The 26,347-nt window shown below is 34.0% G+C and overlaps 3 protein-coding genes and 2 long non-coding RNA genes across 5 annotated transcripts in view; 4 read left to right on the forward strand and 1 right to left on the reverse strand.

Annotated features, from left to right (window-relative positions):
* The window catches only part of LOC139976759 (uncharacterized), a 22,209-nt gene extending 19,406 nt beyond the window's left edge, over nt 1–2,803 (forward strand). Inside the window, exon 13 of the mRNA XM_071985496.1 lies at nt 274–2,803. Within this exon, the coding sequence (XP_071841597.1) occupies nt 274–385 (112 nt within the window). The 3' untranslated portion in view covers nt 386–2,803. The remainder of the gene's footprint in view (nt 1–273) is intronic.
* LOC139976760 (uncharacterized) overlaps nt 1–4,245 on the reverse strand; it is a 26,203-nt gene extending 21,958 nt beyond the window's left edge. The window contains exon 1 of the long non-coding RNA XR_011796244.1: nt 3,353–4,245. This is a non-coding gene — a long non-coding RNA (uncharacterized lncRNA). The remainder of the gene's footprint in view (nt 1–3,352) is intronic.
* Nucleotides 4,246–5,204: 959 nt separating this feature from the next.
* On the forward strand, nt 5,205–11,644 carry LOC139977296 (uncharacterized). Its single transcript, XM_071986583.1, has 9 exons — nt 5,205–5,262; nt 5,838–6,167; nt 6,426–6,740; nt 6,941–7,033; nt 7,743–7,767; nt 9,410–9,537; nt 10,104–10,238; nt 11,129–11,239; nt 11,469–11,644. The coding sequence occupies exons 1-9, from the start codon at nt 5,205–5,207 to the stop codon at nt 11,642–11,644; spliced, it is 1,371 nt and encodes a 456-aa protein (XP_071842684.1).
* Nucleotides 11,645–11,737: 93 nt separating this feature from the next.
* LOC139976761 (uncharacterized) lies at nt 11,738–16,221 on the forward strand. Its single transcript, XR_011796245.1, has 4 exons — nt 11,738–11,919; nt 12,037–12,148; nt 12,450–12,546; nt 13,107–16,221. It is a non-coding gene; the product is annotated as an uncharacterized lncRNA (long non-coding RNA).
* A 4,025-nt stretch (nt 16,222–20,246) lies between these two features.
* LOC139977297 (uncharacterized) lies at nt 20,247–22,668 on the forward strand. The gene is made up of 6 exons (XM_071986584.1): nt 20,247–20,342; nt 20,438–20,767; nt 21,040–21,354; nt 21,526–21,753; nt 22,137–22,263; nt 22,638–22,668. The coding sequence occupies exons 1-6, from the start codon at nt 20,291–20,293 to the stop codon at nt 22,666–22,668; spliced, it is 1,083 nt and encodes a 360-aa protein (XP_071842685.1). The 5' UTR covers nt 20,247–20,290.
* Nucleotides 22,669–26,347: the final 3,679 nt, after the last annotated feature.

The following is a 26,347-nucleotide window of genomic DNA, read 5'->3' on the forward strand; positions in this document are numbered from 1 at the left end:
AATATAAATTTAAACATAAGTTCACAAGTATCAGAATAAAGCAATCTTATGCATTATTTATCTTCCGTGTGCTTAGATAAATTGTTCGTAATTTATTTCAATATCAGAAATTGGTAACATGTTGGTGGTTATGAGAATAATATGTATCATTGTTTACGTTACATAAAACATTTGATAACTATGTTAAACCTGTTACAATTAAATCTGTTATTTATGTTTCTTTGAACAAAGCTGAACCAATAAAAGACGCATATTTATTTTATTTTTCGACAGATATGAAATAATGGTGTCTTCTTGGCAAACTAATCACCAAACACGACCAGTATCCGCTGTAATGGTTCAAACAATCAAGTCTTCGATTGGAAGATTGGATAAAGAAAATTAAAGAACCATTTGCTCAAAACAGAAAACTCCAATTGGTGATCAATTTATGATAAAGAAATACTTTCAGTAAGAGAGCGATACAAATCAGTCCACACTGTAACTTTGTGCAACATGAAGCTTTCGACTAACAATAAGAAAACTGAATATCATACCAGGAAGTCTTTAGATGACCTCCCTGGATAATTGAAGTCTTTTCTTGATGTTGCGCATGTCTTTATTTAGTGAATGAGGCTATATAAATAATGACAGTGTGCAGGATACCCATTCATTGATTATAAATCCATTAGATTTAAAATTTCTTAAGTAATGGCATTAACTTTTCGGTATCTAAACAATCATGAAAACATAATTTTAAAAATTATTCTTCTTCTTTGATGGCATTTATTATCTACTATGTTTTTAAGCATTATGGTAGGTGAGACGCATAAAGTATTAGACTTCCAGTTTGTCTTACTAGTTGTGCTTGGGAAGTCAAAGAGACATAGAGAAACAAACCAAAAAACTCACCTATTACAGACACATTTGTTTGAAAAATAATGCATTTACATTTTGGGATCATGTTAACGTTATGCACACCATCACAAACACATACAACTATTTGTTGTCATCCAGCGCTCTGCAAACACAAACAACACTAAGTAAAAGTGGGATTATTAGTTTTGGTGTAGAGTCTGTAGTGTTTACTGATGTAAATAAAGCATCTTCTTAAAGTATCAATGAGGTAACAATTCATGAATATTACATATAACTGCGTTATAATATTCTCTCAATATCAGATGTTATTTCATTCATACAAATTGCAATACTATAGGACAATGTGGTATATAAAGCATGGTCATTTATACTAACATTTTGCAAACAGCAAACATTGTGGTAATAATTTAGAGTGTTTAAGTATTTACTAGTGTAAATAAAGTATCTAGGGGGTAACCTTTCCTGGATATTACAAATAATAGTATCATAAAAAGTAAGACTTTACTTAATAAAAGATGTATTGCCATTAATACACATTGCAACAATATAGCATCTGTTAAATTAAGCGTGCTAGTATATTTACTAACAGTAGTCTACGAAAGTCTGTAACATCTTTGTAGAAAACCAAATGTTTGCAATTAGCTACAACTTGAAAGGATATGTTTGCTTGTAGAATCAAGTTCCGAAGCCTGTAAGAATAACGAAAAGTTCGGTGATATATCTTAAATATTGCAGCATCTAATATGCCTGCTAAAACGTGTCATGTTCTCCAATTTTTAGTTTAAATGTAAAGTACATGTGGTATGTTCATAAGTAGTTGTGCCTCGGATTGCCTGCAACAATAAATATACTTAACAATGTGATAATATCTCAAACTTTCCGTCTTGCTCATGTGAGATAAATTGCCTTAGTGATGTTTTTTGTTTGTTTCAAGAATAGAAAAACAAAATGAAATGGAACAAACATTATTTTAATACAAATATTTAAATACAACCAAACCAACCAATAAGGGGTAAATTATTATTCATGAAATATTAATATGATTTCTCCATAATGATTTTCAGTACACACTGTGTGAATTGTTGCTTCAGGAATCGTATTACTTAATTTAACTTTACGATTGCTAATAAAATAAAACAAATGAAACATATTGCGGTTATGATGAAGGCAGTATAAGTCTTTATCAATGTTGAAAACTGCAACAACAAACATTAGAAGTAAGCTTTATACAGAATTTGCTAAGTTGTATTTGCCTTTGTGTGGTTTCTATTTTACATTATTATTTCGGTTTAGCTTAATAATCAGCAGCGCAAGGATTTCCTTTTCAATGGCAGTGAAGCTTATTGAAGCTCGTACGGGTTTCTTAAGTGGTTCTTACATTTCTTTTATGACATATTTACGGTCGCTTTTCAATATTTAACTTGCATGTATTGAAAACCTAGCAAATGTATAGTAAGATATACACTACGATGATTGAACCTCAGCTATCGTACCTGTTGAATCGTTTGGCGTTCCTTATACTTTGCCTATGTTCACGAATCAATCGGCCAAAAATGTAAGTGAAACAAACACTTTGCCACCGTATCAAAGTTCATGCGAAACGGCTGCAGTAATTGCTTCATTCTTTGTGTAAGATTAGCAATACTTTGCAACTGAATAGACATACTAATAGACGTTGTGAAAACTAACAGAATGGTTAATATAATAGCCTAAGTGATAATGCTGAGCTGCTAAAGTGAAGCGTACTTTGCAATCGATTGCGATGTATTTTTGTATTATATATTATATTTAAGGTTCAATAGTATAAAGTGTCACTACTTTTCCAAAAAGGACTACAGACAAAAATAAAGTTAAAACAATACAACTATTACATATGTAAAAATAAGTTAAAGAATTGGAAAAGCCTTTGCAGATGCTGGAGCACAAATAAGTATTATCCTGGAATGAAAGTTACTACGTAACATACATATATACATCTATGTAGCATGTGCTGGTCGCATGTTGTTATTTGTACGTTTGGGTATGGCCGAAGTATAAGTGAAGCGTCACGTCATGCCGTATTACATGTTCAGAAAACAAAATAATCTATGAGAGTTATTGAAAGATAGATACTAAAAGACTTTAAACCTGGCGTAGGTTGGATGATGGATATGAGTGGTGAATGTTGTCTGGATTAAACTTTATTGTTAAGAACACATTTACTCTGAAATATTTATAACACAGTTAATTTCCATTTCTTTCCTATTAATTGTTTTCACTGCATTTCATTGCACGGTTGTTCATATATAACAGTAACAACAAATAATTATCCGTAGTTAGATGCCATTTTTTTACTTCCGTGTTACTTCATTGATTTGTTTTATGTGTGTTGTTAGCAATAGATCATGTTATGGTCTATTGAAACCTTCAACCAGTATGATTTTACTATTACTATCTCAATTGATTGTTTCCACGGACACCCCAGTGTTAATTTCCTTTGCACCAGGCTTTACACCCAGGCTTTGCACCCAGGCTTTGCACCTTCTGATTTTTGCGGCTAACAATCATATTTCAGGTCAAGTTAAGCCCACATTTATTTTCAACTACACATCATGCTGACGTAGCATGTCTTTCATTTGAGTTTCTTAAACATTCTTAAGTTGTAATTGTCTTTGTCACTTTGTTTTTTGTAAATAAGCAATTTACGCCAAAATGGTGTAATTAGGTATATCTATATCAGAATCATGAATATTGTTAATAAAAAAAAAACATGTCTCCAGTTGTAGTTAATTTGATACGCATGCGTCCATACCACCACACATAATACGCACATGTAATAATTACATCAGGTAAAGCCATAACCAGTCTTGGCTCACACCAACTTCCTATTGTTTATCAAGAACATTTGATGACCTAAATGTTGGCGACTTAGTTCCATTGCGGATGTGGAAAGATATGTATATGTTATCTTAAATTATCGTGACTTGTGAGTTTTTTCTTTTCTTTTCTTATCTTTTACAGCAACTTTTATAGTTTCCTTTTTCATTTCTTATTAAAGATATGTATAATTGTTAACGCCCTCATCAAGAAAGAAGAGGAAGTGATGTATTTTAGTTTACAGATAAGGTGATTGTCCTTCCGGTTTGTTGCTAGCGCAAATTCTGGTGAAAGTAGTAACAGAATAAAAAAAAAAAAACGTTAGAATCTGAAGTACGTTTACAACTTTCCTCCTTTAAATTGTATTTGTATATCTGCAGAGACGATCATTATTTTAAAATTATTTCTACAAGAATAATCCAAATGTTTCATCGTTTTCTTTTGTGTTATCTTAAATCGACAGCAAGTATTTGTATTACCGCTTGCAGTGATTAAGAGTATTATAAAGTTCCAAGTGGATGATGTATGATATATTCGAGCACCTGCGAGTTAGGTTACACACACACACACACTCTTTCTCTCTTCCAACACCACCTGCATCATCCAGCAACATTTAAAGGGAACTTACGGAGGGAGTCAATTATACATTTACCTTAACGAAAAAAGAAACACTCCAAACTGTTATATGAAACCCATAGCTATGATGTACTGTCATGGAGTGATGTTATACCTCCTTTAAGTTCCTATCAAATTCATGGAAGGTCTTTAACCCTTGTCACTTTTGACCTTCAAATTACTCTCTTTTGTTCCCACGGTGTTCAAATAAAGAAATACAATAGAAATTGCTTGATCCATTTTCAGACGTCTAGCTTACTAGACATTTTTTCAGACAAAGAAAAACATAACCAAAAACTAGGACAACGTTTCGTTTTCTTTCTTACTCGTGATTGTTTCATTCATTGATGAATATTTATGATGATCCGAAGTAGGTAATGTTGAACTATTCATGGATCAGATGCCCATCACGTGTGACTCCAAGCGTTGCAACTTCTTCTGAACAATTTTGATTTCACGAAAAGAACCAACAAGTGCTCAAGATCATGTTACGGTCATATAGTTGATACCTATTTGTTTCCAATCAGTTTCTCTAATTTTACAGCGATTACTTGAACTTTTAATTCTTAGGGAGAAAAATGATCTTGAAATCAGCAACAATTTCTGCTCATTTATTTGCGTGGAGCTTCTTCTCTCCGCTCTCCCATTCATTAATTATTGTAAAAGCTATCCTCCCGTTAAAGCTATGATGATGATGATGATGATGATGATGACGACGACGACGACGACGACGACGACGACGACGACGACGACGACGACGACGACGACGACGACGACGATGACGATGACGATGACGATGACGATGACGATGATGATTATGGTGATATCCAAATTTATTAAAGAAAAAAATTACGATATATGTAACACTTATGATTATGGGCCATGAGGTCACAACTAACATATATGTTGACCCAGAAACCCAGTTCGTCGTAGGTTTGTGCTTGAGAATCGATGGCACAAAATGTCCTGTTTCTACACAGAGCTTCAACCATCCAGTTTATAAAGGTCATAACATGTCGCTATCATGTTGTATACCGTAATGAGAGTAGTTGTAGTCTCAACTATGTGAACATACGAACGATGTGTCAACTCTGCCGCACTTTTTTCCCGGTGAGCGACCTTAGACAGTTGTGCATTCAATGACATGGATAATAGTTCTACTCTGCATTTCTCGTGCATATGTAAATACTCAAAAAAACATGGTGTGATGAATTGATTCCACAAGGGTATGTAAGTAACGGCTCTCATATAATAGATGTATATTTCACTTTCAATCAGGCACTCATATCACGACTTATTGAGATCAATTTTGTTCAGACACATCCAGTAGTTCTTAAGACTAATATCATCATATCATCATTATGGTTAAAATCGGACCGTTTCTGTTAATCAGTTTGTGGTTGACGTCTTTTGGTAAGTAAATTAGCCTTTTCAAAATGTCTTAAAACTTTCAACAATAAACTACCAAAATTCTTATTATTATCTTTTTTATCATTTTGTTTTCGTAGCTATCAGAGGAAGTATCGTTCCAAAATGTGCTGGAACTTCAGACAACATTCAACCAGTACAAACTATCGTATGTAAAGGTCTATACTATGAACCAATTTGCCTCGTTTGCGGTGATAAAGGATCTCACGTGAAATGGCTTTTCGGGGAAACTTTAGTAGCACAAAGAGGAATCAACTTTGGACATGTAGACAGTGTTGACAAATGCGATGACCAACTCCCATCGATAGGTCTGGCATCATGCTACCAGGCAATGTCATATCTGATCAGTTGTAAGCTGGAAAACAGGAATACCAACTTAGCTACATTTAAGCTTGAATGTATAGGACCAGGTAAATATATGACACCATGGAATCATTGAATAGTAGGTATACATATATATGTATATGTATATTGACAAATTAAATGCCATTTGTTATAGATTTCTTATTATAACTACCTAGTGCAGGTTTAATACGTGATTTAGGTTGTAAGTATAAACTTGAAATTATGGAACTTCTCAACAGTCAACTCGTCTTTTGCTGAGTTTGAGGAAAATAAACAGTTTCCGAATTTATATTAAACTAACAGGTAAATCTTATTGATTTCAGAATTGCTTATCATAGAGAGGAACAGTCTGGAATTTCTTGAAGATAACCTAACTCTTGTCAATCCCAGTAACGAAATAAACCTGGTCTGTGATTTTCGACAAGTTCTACCACCAGTTACCCTACAATGGTTTGTTGATGGTGAATTATTCGAAACAAAACGCTTCACAAAGAAATTCGATCAGCCGAGTTCCTACTCGCTATCATTGGCCATAAATTCGTCGCAAGTCAATAGGTCTATCATCTGTACCAGCTATGGAAATCGCGCGCCGAACATGAGTCGTTCTATATTTATTTCGAGAAGAAGACAAATATCAGGTGATTTGTTTTCTTGGTTTTCTTTTTTTCTGTAAACTTCGTTTCACTTTTTCTTTGAGATTGAACCTTGAGAGATGCTGTAACTGTAAGTGGAAAAGGAAACACCTCACAATTCTGTAAAGAAATCATGATGATTACATTAACTTTTAAAATTTATTTTTATTTTAGTTTTGATTTTGATAACATTATCTTCTTATTAGAATCCTCATCTTTATCAGCTGCTACTACGGTAGTGATATTACTGGCTATAGTCAGCCTTGTCGTAACACCTGTGGCTTACAAATTAGTAAAACGTAAGTAATTACAAACGTTATTAACTTTATTAATTATTCGACATCTCATATATTTAAAAATTTATGAATAAGAAAATGTTTTATGATGCAGAGTCATCATCTACTTTAGCTGCTACTACGGAAATGATATTACTTGCTGTATTCAGCATTGTCCTAATACATGTGGCTTTCAAAATAGTAACACTTTAATTAATAACATTCGATATTAACTTTATTAACAATTCGACATCTCATATATTTGCAAGGTCACATATTGAGGTCACATAATCGAAAGTTTAGGAATACGGAAATGTGTTGTGATGTAGAGTCCTCATCCTCTTTAGCTGCTACTACGGTAGTGATATCACTTGCTGTATTCAGCCTTGTAATAATACCGGTGGCTTACAAAATAGTAACACTTTAATTAATTATGTTCCATATTAACTTATTAACAACTCGACATCTCATATATTTGCAAGGTCACATATTGAGGTCACATATATAACCGAAAGTTTATGAATAAGGAAATGTTTCTTGATATTGCATCAAACGTACTTATGCCAGTTGTGTGTACTGGTGTATATATGATAGACTTAACAGGTTGTTGTTGAATAATTATTTGTTAACCACATAACAACACATTATTTATTAAGAAGCCTGCCGCGCATGTAAATTATTAGCTCTTGAGTGTCTCAGTTATTTTAATGTTATTTTTTGTTCTTCGTTCCAGGTGAAGGTTACACTGCAATCAGATGGTAAATTACAATTTCATTATAGTGGATATATTGAGGTACCTAGGTTTTTTTTTTTTTATTAAACTTCAGTTTAGAAGTAATTAAATAACATTGAACCTTTAATTCTCTCATAACTTATGGTAGTTTTGCATAAACAGAAAGAATAGAAAATTAAAGATAATTTCGATGATGTTTGTCATTGGTTACGACTCCTCTCACGATGATATTAATCTCGTGTGTGTCTTCAAGGTATTCATATCTAAAGAGAAAGGAGAAAAACTGAGAGTGCAGAGAACAGAAACGAAGGTTACATGATTCTGAAAAGGGAAATAAATAACTTATATACCGGTTAAAGGCCAAGTTATGTCTAGAAAATGTCTATGAACTATGTAGGAGGGCATATCGTAAATTTTAGCAAATGTAAAATTGCACGTAAAAGAACAAAACAAATAACGCGTTTGCAATTTACAAAAACAGTTGGAAACATAAGAGGAGTGTCTCTCGGAATGTTTTTTTTTTAATGTAAAATAGGTCAATTAAACTGTAATTCAACACTGCATTAAATATGAAGCTGCTTGCTAGTTCCATAAATATATGTATATACTGTAAACGAATCTGAGCTGTTTAACGTTTTGTGGTCCATGTTATAGGACAACAGAACATTAACCGTAAGTTTCCTAATTGAAGTGAGCTTAAGTTTAACATCTATTGTCTGCACAATCACAGGCACAGGAAATTATTGCCAGGCATCCAGAATGGTTTATAAAAGAACTATTAGGGTTCCTCGCCATATTATCGTTCATTTTTGACTAAAGTAGTCTGTGTGCTCACTTCAGGCCCGTAACAGAAGAGGGTGGGTGTTCGACACTTCCACTCCCCGCGGTAGACCCGTGTTCCGCATTCGAGTTGTAAATATTCGCGTCGTATTTTTTCTAAGGGGGAAGGGGGGGGGCTTGTTCCCTGTAGAATCGAAGTCTATATTGTAGGGCTTGTCCGCTTGGGGTACATTTATATTGCTTGGACGAGGTGTGAGACAGGAGCTTGAAACCCTTACCCATTTCTAAGGATCATTTGACCGTGGACAGGCACCATGTCTAAATATTTCTTACAAAGATAAGATGGTTCCGTTGAAGCGGCCTTTTGTATGGGGTACCACCATCCCACCCCACCCACCTCCGCGGAGAGCGTACTAAAGTGACTACGTTTAATTGGCTAGCATACATAAGGTAGGTTTAGTCCCACTCGTTTTACAAGGCCACTTGAGAGCAGTTTCATATGGCTGCTTGAAGAAACGACCAATGATTCCTACCTTGCTATTGACTTTGTATTGAACTATTGTAATAAGTTTCAAGACCACAATTGCCATAAAGATGTCTTATTAAGCTCCTCGCTACGAGCTAGCAGCGTCAAATTCCATTCAGTTTCAAAATAGGCTACTGTACACAGATAGCATCCTGTATTAACGTTTACGACACCCCCCCGGCACCCCAACCCCCTTTTTACGTTTCGCTTGAACTTTTACGCTTAGCGCAAGGAAAGATACGAGGTCCAATAACTAACTCAGCCAATACCTCTTGTCATGAAAGCAACAGTTTAAAGATTGTGACAGAATATTACTATACAAATATGTAACGAACATTACGTTTGATTACTTCCTACACAGTACCCGATGGTTTTATTCCGTGAGTTCAATATTCTCCAGCAGTTGGGAAACTGGTATTGACATGGAAAGTAACGCTCAGCACCTCACTGAAGTGAAACGGACAGGACGTCAGAAGAGAAAGACTATTGGTGTACAGTCTTTATCATTTCGTAGTACGGTTGTGATTTTGTCTGGCGACATATTCATAAATACTAACTGAACTAAGACAATCATTGATTACTGTTTAATGCCTATGACAGAAAAATGCTAACGTAAAGGAAATACACTTTCCTTGCTTTATTGTGAATGGATTTTTAATGCTGTAAATCTGTAATATCATATTTATTAGCAAATATGGTTCGATTTGACTTAAATTTGCAATAGCCAAGTTAAAGTGATCCACGAAAACGTTTTTTTTTAGTAAAAAAACCATTACAAGAATTTGAAGAAAATAAAAACAATACACATTTTGATGTTGTGGCTGCAGATACTGCCTCATATGAGAGAAATATCCGTAGAGGAGTGACGATGAACATCCAAACTATATCTCGTGTGTGTATGTTTTATGGTTCGACCCTAAATGTAGGTTATATCTTTATAGTCACCACTAATCTGAAAGTATTATCCAATAGGCTCGGTGCGGGTTTCCTTAACTTAATGTACAAGCTGTGGTTTTTACCCATATATCACATTATGGGGTATTTTCTCTTTACAGACAACAGGTCAATGCTCAGCAAGGAACCAGTCATTTGCGTAAAGTTACAATCAAGTGAAATGTTTGAGTACTGGAATGCGCTGGCGTCGAATGAAGACTCTACTGAATTTACTTGCTTCGCGAAAGTGCTCTCAGGTACTAGAATTTTGAGCTATCTTAACCATTTATCGGAGTCCAAATCCTAAATATAACTACTTGTTATGCTTCGTTGTCATGTTCCATGCATCAACCACAGATAAACGTAGCAGTTCTTAATGTGCATCTCAAGACTAAAAGTGCAATATTGCGTTGAAAATATGTATATGTAGCCACAATTACCGGCTTTAATCATCAAATCAAATGAAACTTAATTGTACAAAATTGAAATATAAATGAAAAAATCCCAAACAGCACCACCACAGTTATCGGCAAAAAATAAGCTCATTTAGTTGTCAATCGAGTCACGTTTTCTGTCGGACGTGATAGAGAATACCAAGTCCTAGACACTGATTGATCAAATTGAACAACATGTTAACGTTCTGTAGACTAGACTAATCAGCAATATTTTCGGAACATACCTTGGATTATAGCAAAGCCCGTATGCGCTATTAATTTGCCTACGGAAAGGAATCTTTATGGATGAGAAAAATACGGTAGATGTGAATATAACTTTCAATACTAGCTTTGTCATTTCTCATGCATTGGCGAATGCTAGCATAAATGCAGTCAAATTGTCATATTTTTACGAAAAGGCTCCTTACTCGTTAATAAGGGTTTTCCGAGTAGCAATTCTTTCATAGTAATTTCTTTCTAATCAATCACAAGTTGCTGGTATGTAAATGAAGTTGGAATGCTTAAAATGTCAGACGAACAAAGTATTAACTTTTGTTTTGTGTCCAGTAAATAGTTTCGCAAAATATAGACAGTTGTCTATACATATAGTATTAATTCAAATAGGCCATAGTTCCGTACACCTTCAGATGTCATAAAAACATATTAAATAATGATGAAATATGTTATTTCTTCTGCTGTCATATTTCCTTCAGATCAGGCAACAGCTGATGACTATGAGACGATGAGAACTCTTGCAAAGAGTCTCTCGACTTTAAAAATGGACGATAGATTTGTTAGAATCTTGTTCATGTCGACCCAACAGAGTAAGTACTCAATCGATTATGTATAAATGTTGCGATTACTATTAACAGTGATTTGGGTGATATTCAACTTAAACACAAACTAAATTCTTTGTGGAATAAGTCATAAGAAAACGTTATAAACATTTTTAATTAGCGTTCCACATTTTTAAGTCTTAACGTTATAACAATGATCTTACTGCAACACCCATGGTTTTCTATTATGAATCAATGAACTTTGGAACACTTCAAGATCATGTCAAGAATCGTTTTGCAAGCCATGCGATGACCACAAACGAAGACGGTCAGCTACATCTGGAGAAAATGTTGGAGAATTTGCTTTCCATTGCATTGAACATTTCTGATGCAATGTCGTATCTTGTCTCCAAAAAGGTAGTCTACAATGATGCTCTATGCAAATGGTTATAGGATGTATATAATTTGTAAGACTTCAATTCCTCTTTAGTTGAGAGGAACCATAATCATTAAAACAGGAAACTGTTATTCAAATGAAGTTAAATTGTTATTGGATGCTGATGGTTGCACTTATATATTTACATTATATTGTCTTAATCTATTAACAGTTTTGTCATCCAGCACTATCGTTGAGAAAGGTACTACTGACCGAAAGCGGCTCTTACAAGTTGTATGACATTTATCCGCACAAACTATGTAAAGCAAGAATCAAACAGCTAACAAGAAAGGTAATTTAATTACTGTTATTGGCACATAATTTACACTTTGTCAACGATTTAGTTTGGAAAAGAATTTAGTCATCGATGAACTGAATTCATTGATGTATTTTCTCTCTATCCTTGCAGGTAAATCCGCCGATTGCCTGGATGGCTACAGAGATATTTGTCCTTGAAAAGTATCTGCTTAAGAGTGAAGCCTGGAACCTTTCCGTTTTCTTGTGGTAGTTATTTTCGTTAGGTAATGTGTCAATAGTTGTCCAAAGATTTTTAAATTACATTAAGTTATATGTATTGGGTATTATGTCAGTGATAATATTATTCAAAAGCCTTGGTCAATGTTATTATGTTCAGGTAAACATTGCCACAAATTAATGTATATATATGGACCCGGGATCAATTAGTAGACCAGGAAACATTAACGGGGACAGATAAAGTTATACAACGGGAACTTTAAGATTGCAGGAAGGTAACCAGCTAGCCCGGAGTTTGTCTGCTCTATCAACGCCTCTCATTTAATGTGCGGTTTTTGTTCCTTATAGGCGAGTATCCTTTCGAAGGATTAAGTTCAGCCGATGTGAAGGCAAAAGTTATTGAAGAGTTCCTGTTACCAAAACCAGAAATCTGTCCACAGGATATGTAAGCATTGAGATCCATGCCAATTTGTGTCTATCGTTAACAATATAACGTGGTTGCTTAAACATTTTCATCATCGTGAATAATCAGAAAACGAAATGGCTTTTATAAAATCGGTCATAACTTAGCTGTAACATTCAACCCACGAAACAAATTACGAACTAAATTATTAACCCGATTTTTACGCTCAGTGTTGAGTTACAGGCCCATGTGTCATTGTGCTTATGTTTTTGAATATGGAATGAGGTATATAATATATTTGTGTTAGTTTAAAGTTCTTGGTTGTGAAATAATATAAATTTAATCATAAGTTCACAAGTATCAGAATAAAGCAATCTTATACATTATTTATCTTCCGTGTGCTTAGATAAATTGTTCGTAATTCATTTCAAAATCAGAAATTGGTAACATGTTGGTGGTTATGAGAATAATATGTATCATTGTTTACGTTACATAAAACATTTGATAACTATGTTAAACCTGTTACATTAAATCTGTTATTTTTGTTTCTTTGAACAAAGCTGAACCAATAAAAGACGCATATTTATTTTATTTTTCGACAGATATGAAATAATGGTGTCTTCTTGGCAAACTAATCACCAAACACGACCAGTATCCGCTATAATGGTTCAAACAATCAAGTCTTTGACTGAAAGATTGGATAAAGAAAATTAAAGAATCATTTGCTCAAAACAGAAAACTCCAATTGGTGATCAATTTATGATAAAGAAATACTTTCAGTAAGAGAGCGATACAAATCAGTCCACACTGTAACTTTGTGCAACATGAAGCTTTCGACTAACAATAAGAAAACTGAATATCATACCAGGACGTCTTTAGATGACCTCCCTGGATAATTGAAGTCTTTTCTTGATGTTGCGCAGGTCTTTATTTAGTAAATGAGGCTGTATAAATAATGACAGTGTGCAGGATACCCATTCATTGATTATAAATCAAATAGATTTAAAATTTCTTAAGTAATGGCATTAACTTTTCCGTATCTAAACAATCATGAAAACATAATTTTAAAAATTATTCTCCTTCTTTGATGGCATTTATTATTTACTTTTTTTTAAGCATTATGGTAGGTGAGACACATAAAGTATTAGACTTCCAGTTCGTCATTCTAGTTGTGCTTGGGAAGTCAAAGAGACATAGAGAAACATACCAAAAACTCACCTATTACAGACACATTTGTTTGAAAAATAATGCATTTACATTTTGGGATCATGTTAACGTTATGCACACCATCACAAACACATACAACTATTTGTTGTCATCCAGCGCTCTGCAAACACAAACAACACTAAGTAAAAGTGGGATTGTAAGTTTTGGTGTAGAGTCTGTAGTGTTTACTGATGTAAATAATGCATCTTCTTAAAGTATCAATGAGGTAACAATTCATGAATATTACATATAACTGCGTTATAATATTCTCTCAATATCAGATGTTATTTCATTCATACAAATTGCAATACTATAGGACAATGTGGTATATAAAGCATGGTCATTTATACTAACATTTTGCAAACAGCAAACATTGTGGTAATAATTTAGAGTGTTTAAGTATTTACTAGTGTAAATAAAGTATCTAGGGGGTAACCTTTCCTGGATATTACAAATAATAGCATCATAAAAAGTAAGACTATACTTAATAAAAGATGTATTGCCATTAATACACATTGCAACAATATAGCATCTGTTAAATTAAGCGTGCTAGTATATTTACTAACAGTAGTCTACGAAAGTCTGTAACATCTTTGTAGAAAACCAAATGTTTGCAATTAGCTACAACTTGAAAGGATATGTTTGCTTGTAGAATCAAGTTCCGAGGCCTGTAAGAATAACGAAAAGTTGGGTGATATATCTCAAATATTGCAGCATCTAATATGCCTGCTAAAACGTGTCATGTTCTCCAATTTTTAGTTTAAATGTAAAGTACATGTGGTATGTTCATAAGTAGTTGTGCCTCGGATTGCGTGCAACAATAAATATACTTAACAATGTGATTATATCTCAAACTTTCCGTTTTGCTCATGTGAGATAACTTGCCTTAGTGATGTTTTTTTGTTTGTTTCAAGAATAGAAAAACAAAATGAAATGGAACAAACATTATTTTAATACAAATATTTAAATACAACCAAACCAACCAATAAGGGGTAAATTATTATTCATGAAATATTAATATGATTTCTCCATAATGATTTTCAGTACACACTGTGTGAATTGTTGCTTCAGGAATCGTATTACTTAATTTAACTTTACGATTGCTAATAAAATAAAACAAATGAAACATATTGCGGTTATGATGAAGGCAGTATAAGTCTTTATCAATGTTGAAAACTGCAACAACAAACATTAGAAGTAAGCTTTATACAGAATTTGCTAAGTTGTATTTGCCTTTGTGTGGTTTCTATTTTACATTATTATTTCAGTTTATCTTAATAATTAGCAGCGCAAGTATTTCCTTTTCAATGGCAGTGAAGCTTATTGAAGCTCGTACGGGTTTCTTAAGTGGTTCTTACATTTCTTGTATGACATATTTACGGTCGCTTTTCAATACGTAACTTGCATGTATTGAAACCTAGCGAATGTATAGTAAGATATACACTACGATGATTGAACCTCTGCTATCGTATCTGTTAAATCGTTTGGCGTTCCTTATACTTTGCCTATGTTTCACGAATCAATCGGCCAAAAATGTAAGTGAATCAAACACTTTGCCACCGTATCAAAGTTCATGCGAAACGGTTGCTGTAATTGTTTCATTCTTTGTGTACGATTAGAAATAGTTTGCAACTGAATAGACATACAAATAGACGTTGTGAAAACTAACAGAATGGTTAATACAATAGCCTAAGTGATAATGCTGAGCTGCTAAAGTGAAGCGTACTTTGCAATTGAATATGATGTATTTTTGTATCATTTAGTATATTTTAAGGTTAAATAATATAAAGTTTCACCACTTTTTCAAAAAGGACTACAGACAAAAATAAAGTTTAAACAATACAAGTATTACAATATGTATAAATAAGTCAAAGAATTGAAAATGCCTTTGCAGATGCTGGAGCATAAATAAGTATTATCCGGGAGTGAAAGTAACTACGTAATATACATAAATACATCTATGTAGCATGTGCTGGTTGCATGTTGTTATTTTACGTTTGGGTATGGCCGAAGCATCAGAGAAGCGTCACGTCATGGCGTGTTACATGTTCAGAAAACAAAATAATCTATGAGTGTTATTGAGAGATAAATACTAAAAGACTGTAAACCTGGCGTAGGTTGGATAATGGAAATGAGTGGTGAATGTTGTCTTGATTAAACTTCATTGTTAAAAACTCATTTACTCTGAAATATTAATAATACAGTTATTTCCATTTCTTTCCTAATATTTGCTTTCACTGCATTTCATTGCACGGTTGTTCATATATAACAGTCACAACAAATAACTCTCCATAGTTAGATGCCATTTTGTCATTTCGTGTGATTTCATTGATTAGTTTTATGCTTTTACCAACAGATACCGTCATGGTGTATTAAAACCTACCACCAGTATTATTTCACTATTACTATATCAATTGAATGTTTCAATGGGCACCCCAGTGTTAATTCCCTTTGCACCAGGTTTTGCACCAGGCCTTGCATCAGGCTTTGTACCAGTCTTTGCAGCAGGCTTTGCACCCAGGCTTTGCACCTTCTGATTTTTTTGCGGCTAACAATCATATTTCAGGTCAATTTAAGTCCACACTTATCCTCAACTACACATCATGCTGACGTAGCATGTCTTCCATATTTGATTTTCTTAATCAATCCTAAGTTGCAATTGTCTTTATTTTAGTTTACTGTATGGAATTAATCAATTTTCTCAAAAATGGTGTAAATAGATATATATATATATATATATATATATATATATATATATATATATATATATATATATATATATATATATATATATATATATATATCATAATCATAAATATAGTGAATATGAAAAAACATGTCTCCAGATGTAGTTAATTTGATAAACATGCGTCCATACCACCACACATAGAAAGCGCATGTAATAATTACAGCAGGTAAAGCCATAACCAGTCTAGGCTCACAAAAACTTTCTATTGTTATCCAGAACATTTGATGACCTAAATGCTGGTGACTTAACTCCATTGCGGATGTGGAAGGATATGTATATGTTATCTTAAATTGTCGATCACTTGGAATTTTTTCCTTTCATTTCGTTGCAGCGACTTTCATGGTTTATTTTTTCATTTCTTATTTAAGATATGTTTAATTTTTCACTGCCTTTACTAGAAAGAAGAGGAAGTGATGTATTTTAGTTTACAGATAAGATGATTGTCCTTCCGGTTTGTTGCTGGCGCAACTTCCGGTGAATAAACCAAAAAAAATCGTTAAAATCTGAAGCTCGTTTGCAACTTTTCTGCTTTAAATTTTATTGGCATATCTGCAGAGACGATTATCAATTTAAAAATTATTTCTACATTCATAATCTAATTGTCTCATCGTTTTCTTTTGTGTTATCTTAAATCGACAGAATTTATTTGTATTTCCGCTTAGAGAGTATTATATAGTTCCAAGTGGATAGTGGATGACATATTCGAGCACCTCTGCGAGCTAGGTTAAAGGAAATCTCCCTCTCCCCACCCTCCCCCTCTTTTTATCATCCAACACCACCTGCATTATCCAGCAACATTTGAAGGGATTTTATGGAGGGAGTCAATGACACATTTATCTGAACGAAAACAGAAATACTCCAAACTGTTATATGAAACCCATACCTATGATGTACTGTCATTAAGTGATGTTATACCTCCTATAAGTTCCTATCCAATTCATGAAAGGTCTTTAACCCTTGTCACTTTTGACCGTCAAGAGTCCTCTCTTTCGTTCCCACTGTGTTCAAATAAAGAAATACAATAGAAATGGTTCGGTCCATTTTCAGACGTCTAGCTTACTATAGCCCGTATTTTCAGACAAAGGAAAAACATAACCAAAAACAAAACATTGTGATCATTTATTTGCGTGGAGCTTCTTCTCTCCACTGTTCCACTCATTAATAATTCTAAAAGGATATCCTCCCTCTCTCCCATCCATTAATCATTTATAATTTACATATTGACATCATTAAAATCATTGACAATTCATAATCATGGATGTAAAATATGAAACTAAGAGACTGATTTCTGTCAGCTGCGGCTTTGAAAAGCCAATGATGGCTTCTTCGCGAATTTCTGCTTGAAGGAGGATCTACAATACATACAAACATACATACACACATACATATCTACAATGTATGTAACAAAGTAGCAATGTTTGTATGCATTGATAATAGATTTAAAGATGTACCTGATTCTAAAGTTGTTCTATTGTTATAAACGCACTGATCTTGCCGGTAATTTCTTTTGCTAATATTGTGTGGGGTTCGTGTGACCGTTATAATGTTGACAGTGTACATAAACATCAAAAAAGGGCTGTACACATTGTGTGCAATGCTGGTTTCGTTGATTATACACCACCCCTGTTTGAAAAACTCGATATAATGACCATTAATACTATACATACTATGCAATTAGGTGTATTAATGTATCCCCTTATAAGTTAGAAATTCATTAACATGATACACTCAGTGCTGCTTTGATTAGTAATATTAAGCAAAGAACTGAGCTGTTTTACTGGTATCTGTTTTACTGGTATTAATCTCTGGAATTCATTGCCAAATATTATTAAGGAAAGTCGTACAGTAAATATCTTTATGAAGAATGTGAAACTCCGCCTTACTAAAGCATGATTACTCAGGTGTATAATACGTAGTCTACTCGTCTCTTTTACCCTTTATTTGTTGCTTATAACCTCCCCCTCTTAATAAGGTTTTTTTTTTTCTAGCACGGTTGCCAGACTTTGTAAAAGTTCTTCTCAGAACTTTTTTTCTGGTGTCCTTTTATCTTACTGTACACTTGTTGTTTATATTGTAATTCTTGATTTGTTCTTCTAATTATTTGATTTACTTATATGTACTATTTTGTATTTTGTTTGCGTGATGATAAATAAAAGAAAAAAATAATAAACTGAATGATATGAATGATGAATGAATAGGCTATCATCCCACTCTCCCATCCATTAGTTATTGTAACAGACATCTACCCAACTCTCCTACCAATTAAAAGGTGTGAAGACTCGCGAAAAAGAAACATCTAAGGCCGGTAATCTGACCTAGTTTCGAATGAGGTGTAACAGAAGTGTTAGACACCACCATCGATCACAGAAAATACACACACAGCGTGCTACCGTCGGTAATTAAACACCAGTGTACAGTCAGTACATACAGCTGCGGTCAATACCCACATCACAGAGTACAAACGATACAGCTGTTGAAATCTCAGGTCCAGCTAAATGAAACAAGGTATCGCGTTTCATTACTGTCTGTATTTTGTAGCGACAAGAGAAAAACTTCACTTGCAAGCAACGGAAAGTTAACTTTAATACCTTTAATGATTGAAACAGGATACCGATGATGATGATGATGATGATGATGATGATGATGATGATGATGATGATGATGATGATGATGATGATGATGATGATGATGATGATGATGATGATGATGATGATGATGATGGTGATGGTGATGGTGATGGTGATGGTGATGGTGATGGTGATGGTGATGGTGATGGTGATGGTGATGGTGATGGTGATGGTGATGGTGATGGTGATGGTAATGTGATGGCGATGGCGATGGCGATGGCGATGGCGATGGCGATGGCGATGGCGATGGCGATGGCGATGGCGATGGCGATGGCGATGGCGATGGCGATGGCGGTGATGGTGATGGTGGTGATGGTGATGGTGATGATGATGATGATGATGATGATGATGATGATGATGATGATGATGATGATGATGATGATGATGATGATGATGATGATGATGATGATGATGATGATGATGATGATGATGATGATGATGATGATGATGATGATGATGATGATGATGATGATGATGATGGTTACATCCAAATTTATTAAAATTACATAATAAACGATATATCTAACACATACGATTATAGGCCACGAGGTAACAACCAAAATATATGTTGACTATCCATAAAATGCAATGATAACGTGGACGATATGCAACAATGGCAACCTACACATTTACCTACCAATCTTATTGATTGACAACCAAGTCTTTGGTCAGATAGTATCTTGGTTTCAAATTTCAAGTTTTCAGTGATTCACCATTTAGATATTATGCAATATATTTTTAGAGTATTTAGAAACCCAGTTCGTCGCAGGTTTGTGCTTGAGAATAGATTGCAAAAAATGTCCTGTTTCTACACAGAGCCTTAACCAGTTTATAAAGGCCATAACAGGTCGGTATCATGTTAAATACAGTATTGATGGTAGTTCTAGTCTCAACTACGTAAACATACGAACGATGTATCAACTCCCATCAAGCTCACTTTCTTCCCGGTGAGCAACTTTAGACAGTTGTGCATTTAATGACAGGATATAAGTGGTCTACTCTGCATTTTTCTGGCAAAATTCAACACTCAAAAACATCTGGTGTGATGAATTGAATCCACAAGGGTATCTAATTAACGGCTGTCATATAATATATGTATATTTCACTTTCAATCAGGCACTCATATCACAACTTATTAAGATCAACTTGGTTCAGAAACATCCAGGAGTTGTTAGGACTAATATCATCATATCATCCTATCATTATGGTTAATATCGGACCATTTCTGTTAATCAGTTTGTGGTTAACGTCTTGTGGTAAGTAAATTAGCCTTTACAAAAATGTCTGAAAACTTTTCAGCAATCAACTGCCAAAATTCTTATTATCATCTTATTGATCACATTTTTCTTAGCTATCAGAGGAAGTATCGTTCCGAAATGTGTTGGACCTTCAGATAGCATTCAACCAGCACAAACTGCCGTATGTAAAGGTCTCTACTATGAACCGGTTTGCCTTGTTTGCGGTGATAAAGGATCTGAAGTGCAATGGCTTTTTGGGGAAACTTTAGTAGCACAGACAGGAATCAACTTTGGACATGTAGACAGTGTTGACATATGCGATGGCCAACTCCCATCGATAGGTCTGGCATCATGCTACCAGGCAATGACAAATCTAATCAGTTGTAAGCTGAAAAACAGGAATACCAACTTAGCTACATTTAAGCTTGAATGTATAGGACCAGGTAAATATACCACACCATGCAATCATTGAATAGCATGTATCAATATATTTAAACAAAATGAAATGCCATTTGTATAGATTTCTTATTAGGCAACACAACGCTGTAAACTAAAACTAACAATCTACCTAGTACACGTTTTAAAATGTTGGTTATGTTGAGGGGATAAACTTGAAATAATACAACTTCTAAAGATTCAACAGGTCTATTACTGAGTTTGCGAGAAAAAACTTCCGTATTCTATTAAACTAACAGGTAACCCTGATTGATTTCAGAATTGCTTATCTCGGAGAGGAACAGTCTGGAACCTCTTGAAGATAACCTAACTCTTGTCAATCCCAGTAACGAAATAAATCTGGTCTGTGATTTTCGACAAGTTCTACCACCAGTTTCCCTACAATGGTTTGTTGATGGCGAATTATTCGAAACAAAACGCTTCACAAAGAAAGTCAGTCAGCCGAGAACCTACTCGCTATCATTGGCCATAAATTCGTCCCAAGTTAATAGGTCTATCATCTGTACCAGCTATGGAAATCGCGCGCCGAACATGAGTCGTTCTATATTTCATTCGAAAAGAAGACAAATATCAGGTGATTTGTTTTTTCATCTTATCATTATGGTTAAAAATGGACCGTTTCTGTTAATCAGTTTGTGGTTGACGTCTTGTGGTAAGTAAATTAGTTTTTAGAAAATGTCTGAAATTTTTCAGCAATCAACTGCCAAAAATCTTATTATCATCTTCTTGATCACATTTTTCGTAGCTATCAGAGAAAGAATCGTTCCAAAATGTGTTGGCCCTTTAGATAGCATTCAACCAGTACAAACTACCGTATGTAAAGGTCTCTACTATGAACCGGTTTGCTTTGTTTGCGGTGATAAAGGATCTGTCGTGCAATGGCTTTTTGGGGTAACTTTAGTAGCACAAAGAGGAATCAACTTTGGACATGTAGACATTGTTGACATATGCGATGACCAAATCCCTTCGATGGGTCTGGCATCATGCTACCAGGCAATGTCATATCTGATCAGTTGTAAGCTGGAAAAAAAGGAATACCAACTTAGCTACATTTAAGCTTGGATGTATAGGATCAGGTAAATATATCACACCATGCAATCATTGACTAGTAGGTAAAAATATATATCTTGACAAATGAAATACAATTTGTTATAGATTTCTTATTAGGTAATACAACGATGTAAACTAAAACTAACAATCTACCTAGTACAAGTTTTGAAACGTTGGTTATGTTGAGGGGATAAACTTGAAATAATGCAACTTCTAAAGAGTCAACAGGTCTATTACTGAGTTTGCGAGAAGAAAAAAAACCTTCCGTATTCTATGAAACTAACAGATAACCCTGATTGATTTCAGAATTGCTTATCTCGGAGAGGAACAGTCTGGAACCTCTTGAAGATAACCTAACTCTTGTCAATCCCAGTAACGAAATAAATTTAGTCTGTGATTTTCGACAAGTTCTACCACCAGTTTCCCTTCAATGGTTTGTTGATGGCGAATTATTCGAAACAAAACGCTTCACAAAGAATGTCAGTCAGCCGAGTACCTACTCGCTATCATTGACCATTAATCCGTCGCAAGTTAATATGTCTATCACCTGTACCAGCTTTGGAGATCGCGCGCCGAACATGAGTCGTACTATATTTCTTTCGAAAAGAAGACAAATATCAGGTGACTACTTTTTCTAGGTTTTCTTTTACCTGTAAACTTATAATTTTTCTTTGAGAGAGATGCTGCAACTGCACTTTGAAAGGAAACACCTCATACTTCTGGAAAGAAATCCCGATGACGACATTAACGTTTTATGTTCATTCAAGTTTTAATTTGTTAAAATTATCTTCTTATTCGTGCTTTCAGCTTTTTAGCTGCTATTACGGTAGTGATATAACTTGCTGTATTCGTCCTTGTCATAATACCTGTGGCTTACAAAAAAAGAAAACGTAAGTAAGTATATACATTATTAATTTTATTAACAACTCAAAATCACATATTTTGCAAGGTCACATATTGAGGTCACATAAACGAAAGTTCATGAATAAGGAAGTATTTCTTGATATTAATCAAACGTACGTATGTCAGTTGTGTGTACTGATGTATATATGATAAACTTAAAAAGTTATTGTTGAATAATTATTTGTAAACCACATAGCAATATTAAGACGCCTGCCGCGCATGAAAATTACTAGCTCTTGACTCTCTCATTTATTTTGATGTTACTTTGTGTCCTTTATTCCAGGTGAAAGTTACACTGCAAGCAGCTGGTAAATTACAATTTCATTATAGTGGATAATTAGAGATACCTTCGTTTTGAGTTAAACGATGATATTAATCCCGTGTTGTCTTCACTGTATTCATTTCTAAAAAAAAAGTGAGAGTGCAGAGAATAGAAACGAATGTTACATCATTCTGAATCGGGAAATAAGAAACTTATATACCATTAACAGGCCGAGTTATGTTGATAAAATGTCAGAAATATCTATGAACTATATAAGGTTGCATGTATATCGTAAAATTTAGCAAAAGTAAACCTTGCGTGTAAGAAAATAAAATGTTAAAACTAACGCGTTCGTACAAAACGTAAAAGGAGTGTCTCGCAAAACGTTAATACAGAATGCTGTAAATACAGAATGTCAAATAGGTCTTATAAACTGTGAATCAACACTGCATGAAATTTGACGCTTCTTGCTAGTAAAATAAATATATTTCCTGTAAACGAATCCGAGCTGGTTTACATTTTGCGTTCTATGTTAAAGGACAACAGAACACTAATCGTAAGATGGCCTACTTGAAGTGAGTAAATATAACTACTTATTATGCTTCGTTGTCATGTTCCATGCATCAAACATAGATAAACGTAGCAGTTCAGTGTGCCTCTCAATACTACAAGTGCAATATTGCGTTGAAAATATATATGTAGCCACACTTACTGGCTTACCGTTCAAAATGCAACCTTTGTAATATCAACTAACAGTACAGGAAATATAAACTAGAAAATTATGAACAACACCATCACAGTTAACGGAAAGAAAACCAAGCCCACTAACTTGTTGTCACGAGTAATGTATTTGTCAGACGTGACAGAGAAAACACAGACCCGGACACTAATTGCCTAATTGGACAACATGTATACGTTTTGTTGACTAGCCTTATCAGCGAAACTTTTGGAACATATAGTGGTTTATACCAAAGGCCTAATGCACAATTAATTTACGATAGATGTGAATAGAACTTTAAATAATCACATTTCGCCATGCATTGGCGAATACTATGATAAATGCAATGAAATTGTCATTTATTGAAAAGCCTACTTTTTCGTTAATTAGGGTTCTCCGCAGGTTGCTATATGTAAGTTAAATTTGGATCCTATAAAGGACAGACGAACACATAGTAACCCTTTATATTGTGTCCAAGAAATAGTTCCACAAAAACATTAGTAATGTCAATTCATATGGTATTAATTAAATGAGCACTAGTTCCGGACCCGGGTTCAATTACTGGACCAGGAAACATGAACGGGGAGAGATACAATTATCAAACGGGAAATTTAAGATTACAGGAAGGTAACTACTAGTTGGCCCAGAGTTTGCCTTGTCTATCAACGCCTCTCATTAAGTGCAGGTTTCGTTCCTTATAGGCGAGTACTCTTTCGAAGGATTAAGTTAAGCCGAAGTGCAAAAAAAAAGTTATTGAAGAGTTCCTGTTACCAAAACCAGAAATATGTCCACAGGATATGTAAGCAATGAGATCTATGCCAATTTGTGTCTATCGTAAAGAATATAACGTGGTTGCCTGAGCATGTTCATCATCTTGAATAATCAGAAAACGAAATGACTTTTATAAGATCGATCATAACTTAGCTGTAACATTCAACACACGAAACAAATTATTAACCGGATTCTTAACCCGATTTTCACGATCAGTTTTGAGTTACAGGCCCATGTGTCCTTGAATTTATGATTTTTTCACTATAGAATGAGGTGTATATTATATTTGTGTTAGTTTAAAGTTCTTTGTTGTGAAATATAAAATTAAGTATAAATTCACAAGTATGAGAATGAAGCGATCTTATACTTTATTTATCTGCCTTGTGCTTGGATAAACTTTTTCTAAATTAATTTAAAAATGAGAAATTGGTAATATTTTGCGTGGTTAATGAACAATTATGTATCACTTTTTATGTTACATATAACATTTGAATAACTATGTTAAACATATAAATTTTAAGCCCGTTAATTACGCTGATGTATCTTTGACCTAACCTGAACTAATATAAGACGCATATTTTTTTTTTTTCAACAGATATGAAATAATGGTGTCTTCTTGGCAAACTAATCACCAAACCCGACCAGTATCCGCTGTAATGGTTCAAACAATCAAATCTTTGATTGGAAGATTGGATGATGAAAATTAAAGAAACGTTTGCTCGAAAACAGAAAACTCCAGTTGGTGATATATAGATGGGAAAGACATGTTCAGACACAGTTATAAATAAGTAAGACAGCGATACAAATCATATCACACTATAACTCTTTGCAACACGAAGCTTTCAACTAACAGTAAGAAAACTGAGAATCATACCAGGAAGTCTTTAGATGACCTCCCTGGATAACTGAAGTCTTCTCATGATGTTACAGACGAACTTATTCAGTGAATGCGGCTATTGGTATAATGAAAGTGTGCATGATACCCAACCATTGATTATAACATCCAATAGATTTAAAATTTCTCAAGTAATGACATTAACTTTTCGATATCTTAACAACCACGAAAACATAATTTAATTGATTATTTACCTCTTTGGTAGCATTGATTATCCACTGACTATGTTTATAAACATTATGGTAGATGAGAACGCATAAAGTATTATACCTCCAGTTTGTCTAACTAGTTGTGCTTTGCAAGTCAAATAGACAGAGAGAAACATACCCAAAAAATCACCTATTACATACACATTTGTTTGAAATATAGTGCATTTATATTTTTGGATTTGGATCATTTTAACGTTATGCACGACATCACAAACACATACAGATATTGTTGTCATCCAGCTTTCTAACACAACAACACAACGTAAAAGTGATATAAAGTATAAATGAGGCAATATTTCCTGGATTCTACATATAACTGCGCTTTCATATTCACTCAATATCATATGTTAGGTCATTCATACAAAATGCAATACTATAGGACAATGTGATATTTAAAGCATGGCCATCTGTGCTAACATTTTGCAAACAGTTAACATTGCAGTAATAATTTAGAGTATTTGAGTAATTACTAGTGTAAATAAAGTATCTAGGATGTAATTTTTCCTGGATATTACAGATAATTATACAATAAAAAATGATGACTTTACTTACTAACATATGTAAGGTAATTAATACACATTTCAATAATATCGCATCTGTTAAATAAAGCGTGATAGTATATTTACTAACAATTGTCTACGGAAGTCTGTAACATCTTTGTAGAAAACCAATGGTTTGCAATTAGCTACAACTTTAGAGGATATGTTGCTTGTAGAATCAAGTTCGGAGGCCTGTTAGAATAACGAAAAATTCGGTGAA

The sequence above is a fragment of the Apostichopus japonicus genome, chromosome 12, assembly GCF_037975245.1.
Source record: "Apostichopus japonicus isolate 1M-3 chromosome 12, ASM3797524v1, whole genome shotgun sequence".
In the NCBI taxonomy this organism is placed as follows: domain Eukaryota; kingdom Metazoa; phylum Echinodermata; class Holothuroidea; order Aspidochirotida; family Stichopodidae; genus Apostichopus; species Apostichopus japonicus.

Bases quoted from the DNA above. Each gene is read 5' to 3' on its own strand.
- LOC139977297 (XM_071986584.1), top strand. From the start codon at position 20,291: ATGGTTAATATCGGACCATTTCTGTTAATCAGTTTGTGGTTAACGTCT. The intron at 20,768-21,039 runs GTAAATATACCA...GATTGATTTCAG, and splicing joins GCTTGAATGTATAGGACCAG to AATTGCTTATCTCGGAGAGG. The intron at 21,355-21,525 runs GTGATTTGTTTT...CATTTTTCGTAG, and splicing joins GAAAAGAAGACAAATATCAG to CTATCAGAGAAAGAATCGTT.
- LOC139977296 (XM_071986583.1), top strand. From the start codon at position 5,205: ATGGGCCATGAGGTCACAACTAACATATATGTTGACCCAGAAACCCAG. The intron at 7,034-7,742 runs GTAAGTAATTAC...TCTTCGTTCCAG, and splicing joins GGCTTACAAATTAGTAAAAC to GTGAAGGTTACACTGCAATC. The intron at 9,538-10,103 runs GTGTACAGTCTT...TTCTCTTTACAG, and splicing joins TCAGAAGAGAAAGACTATTG to ACAACAGGTCAATGCTCAGC.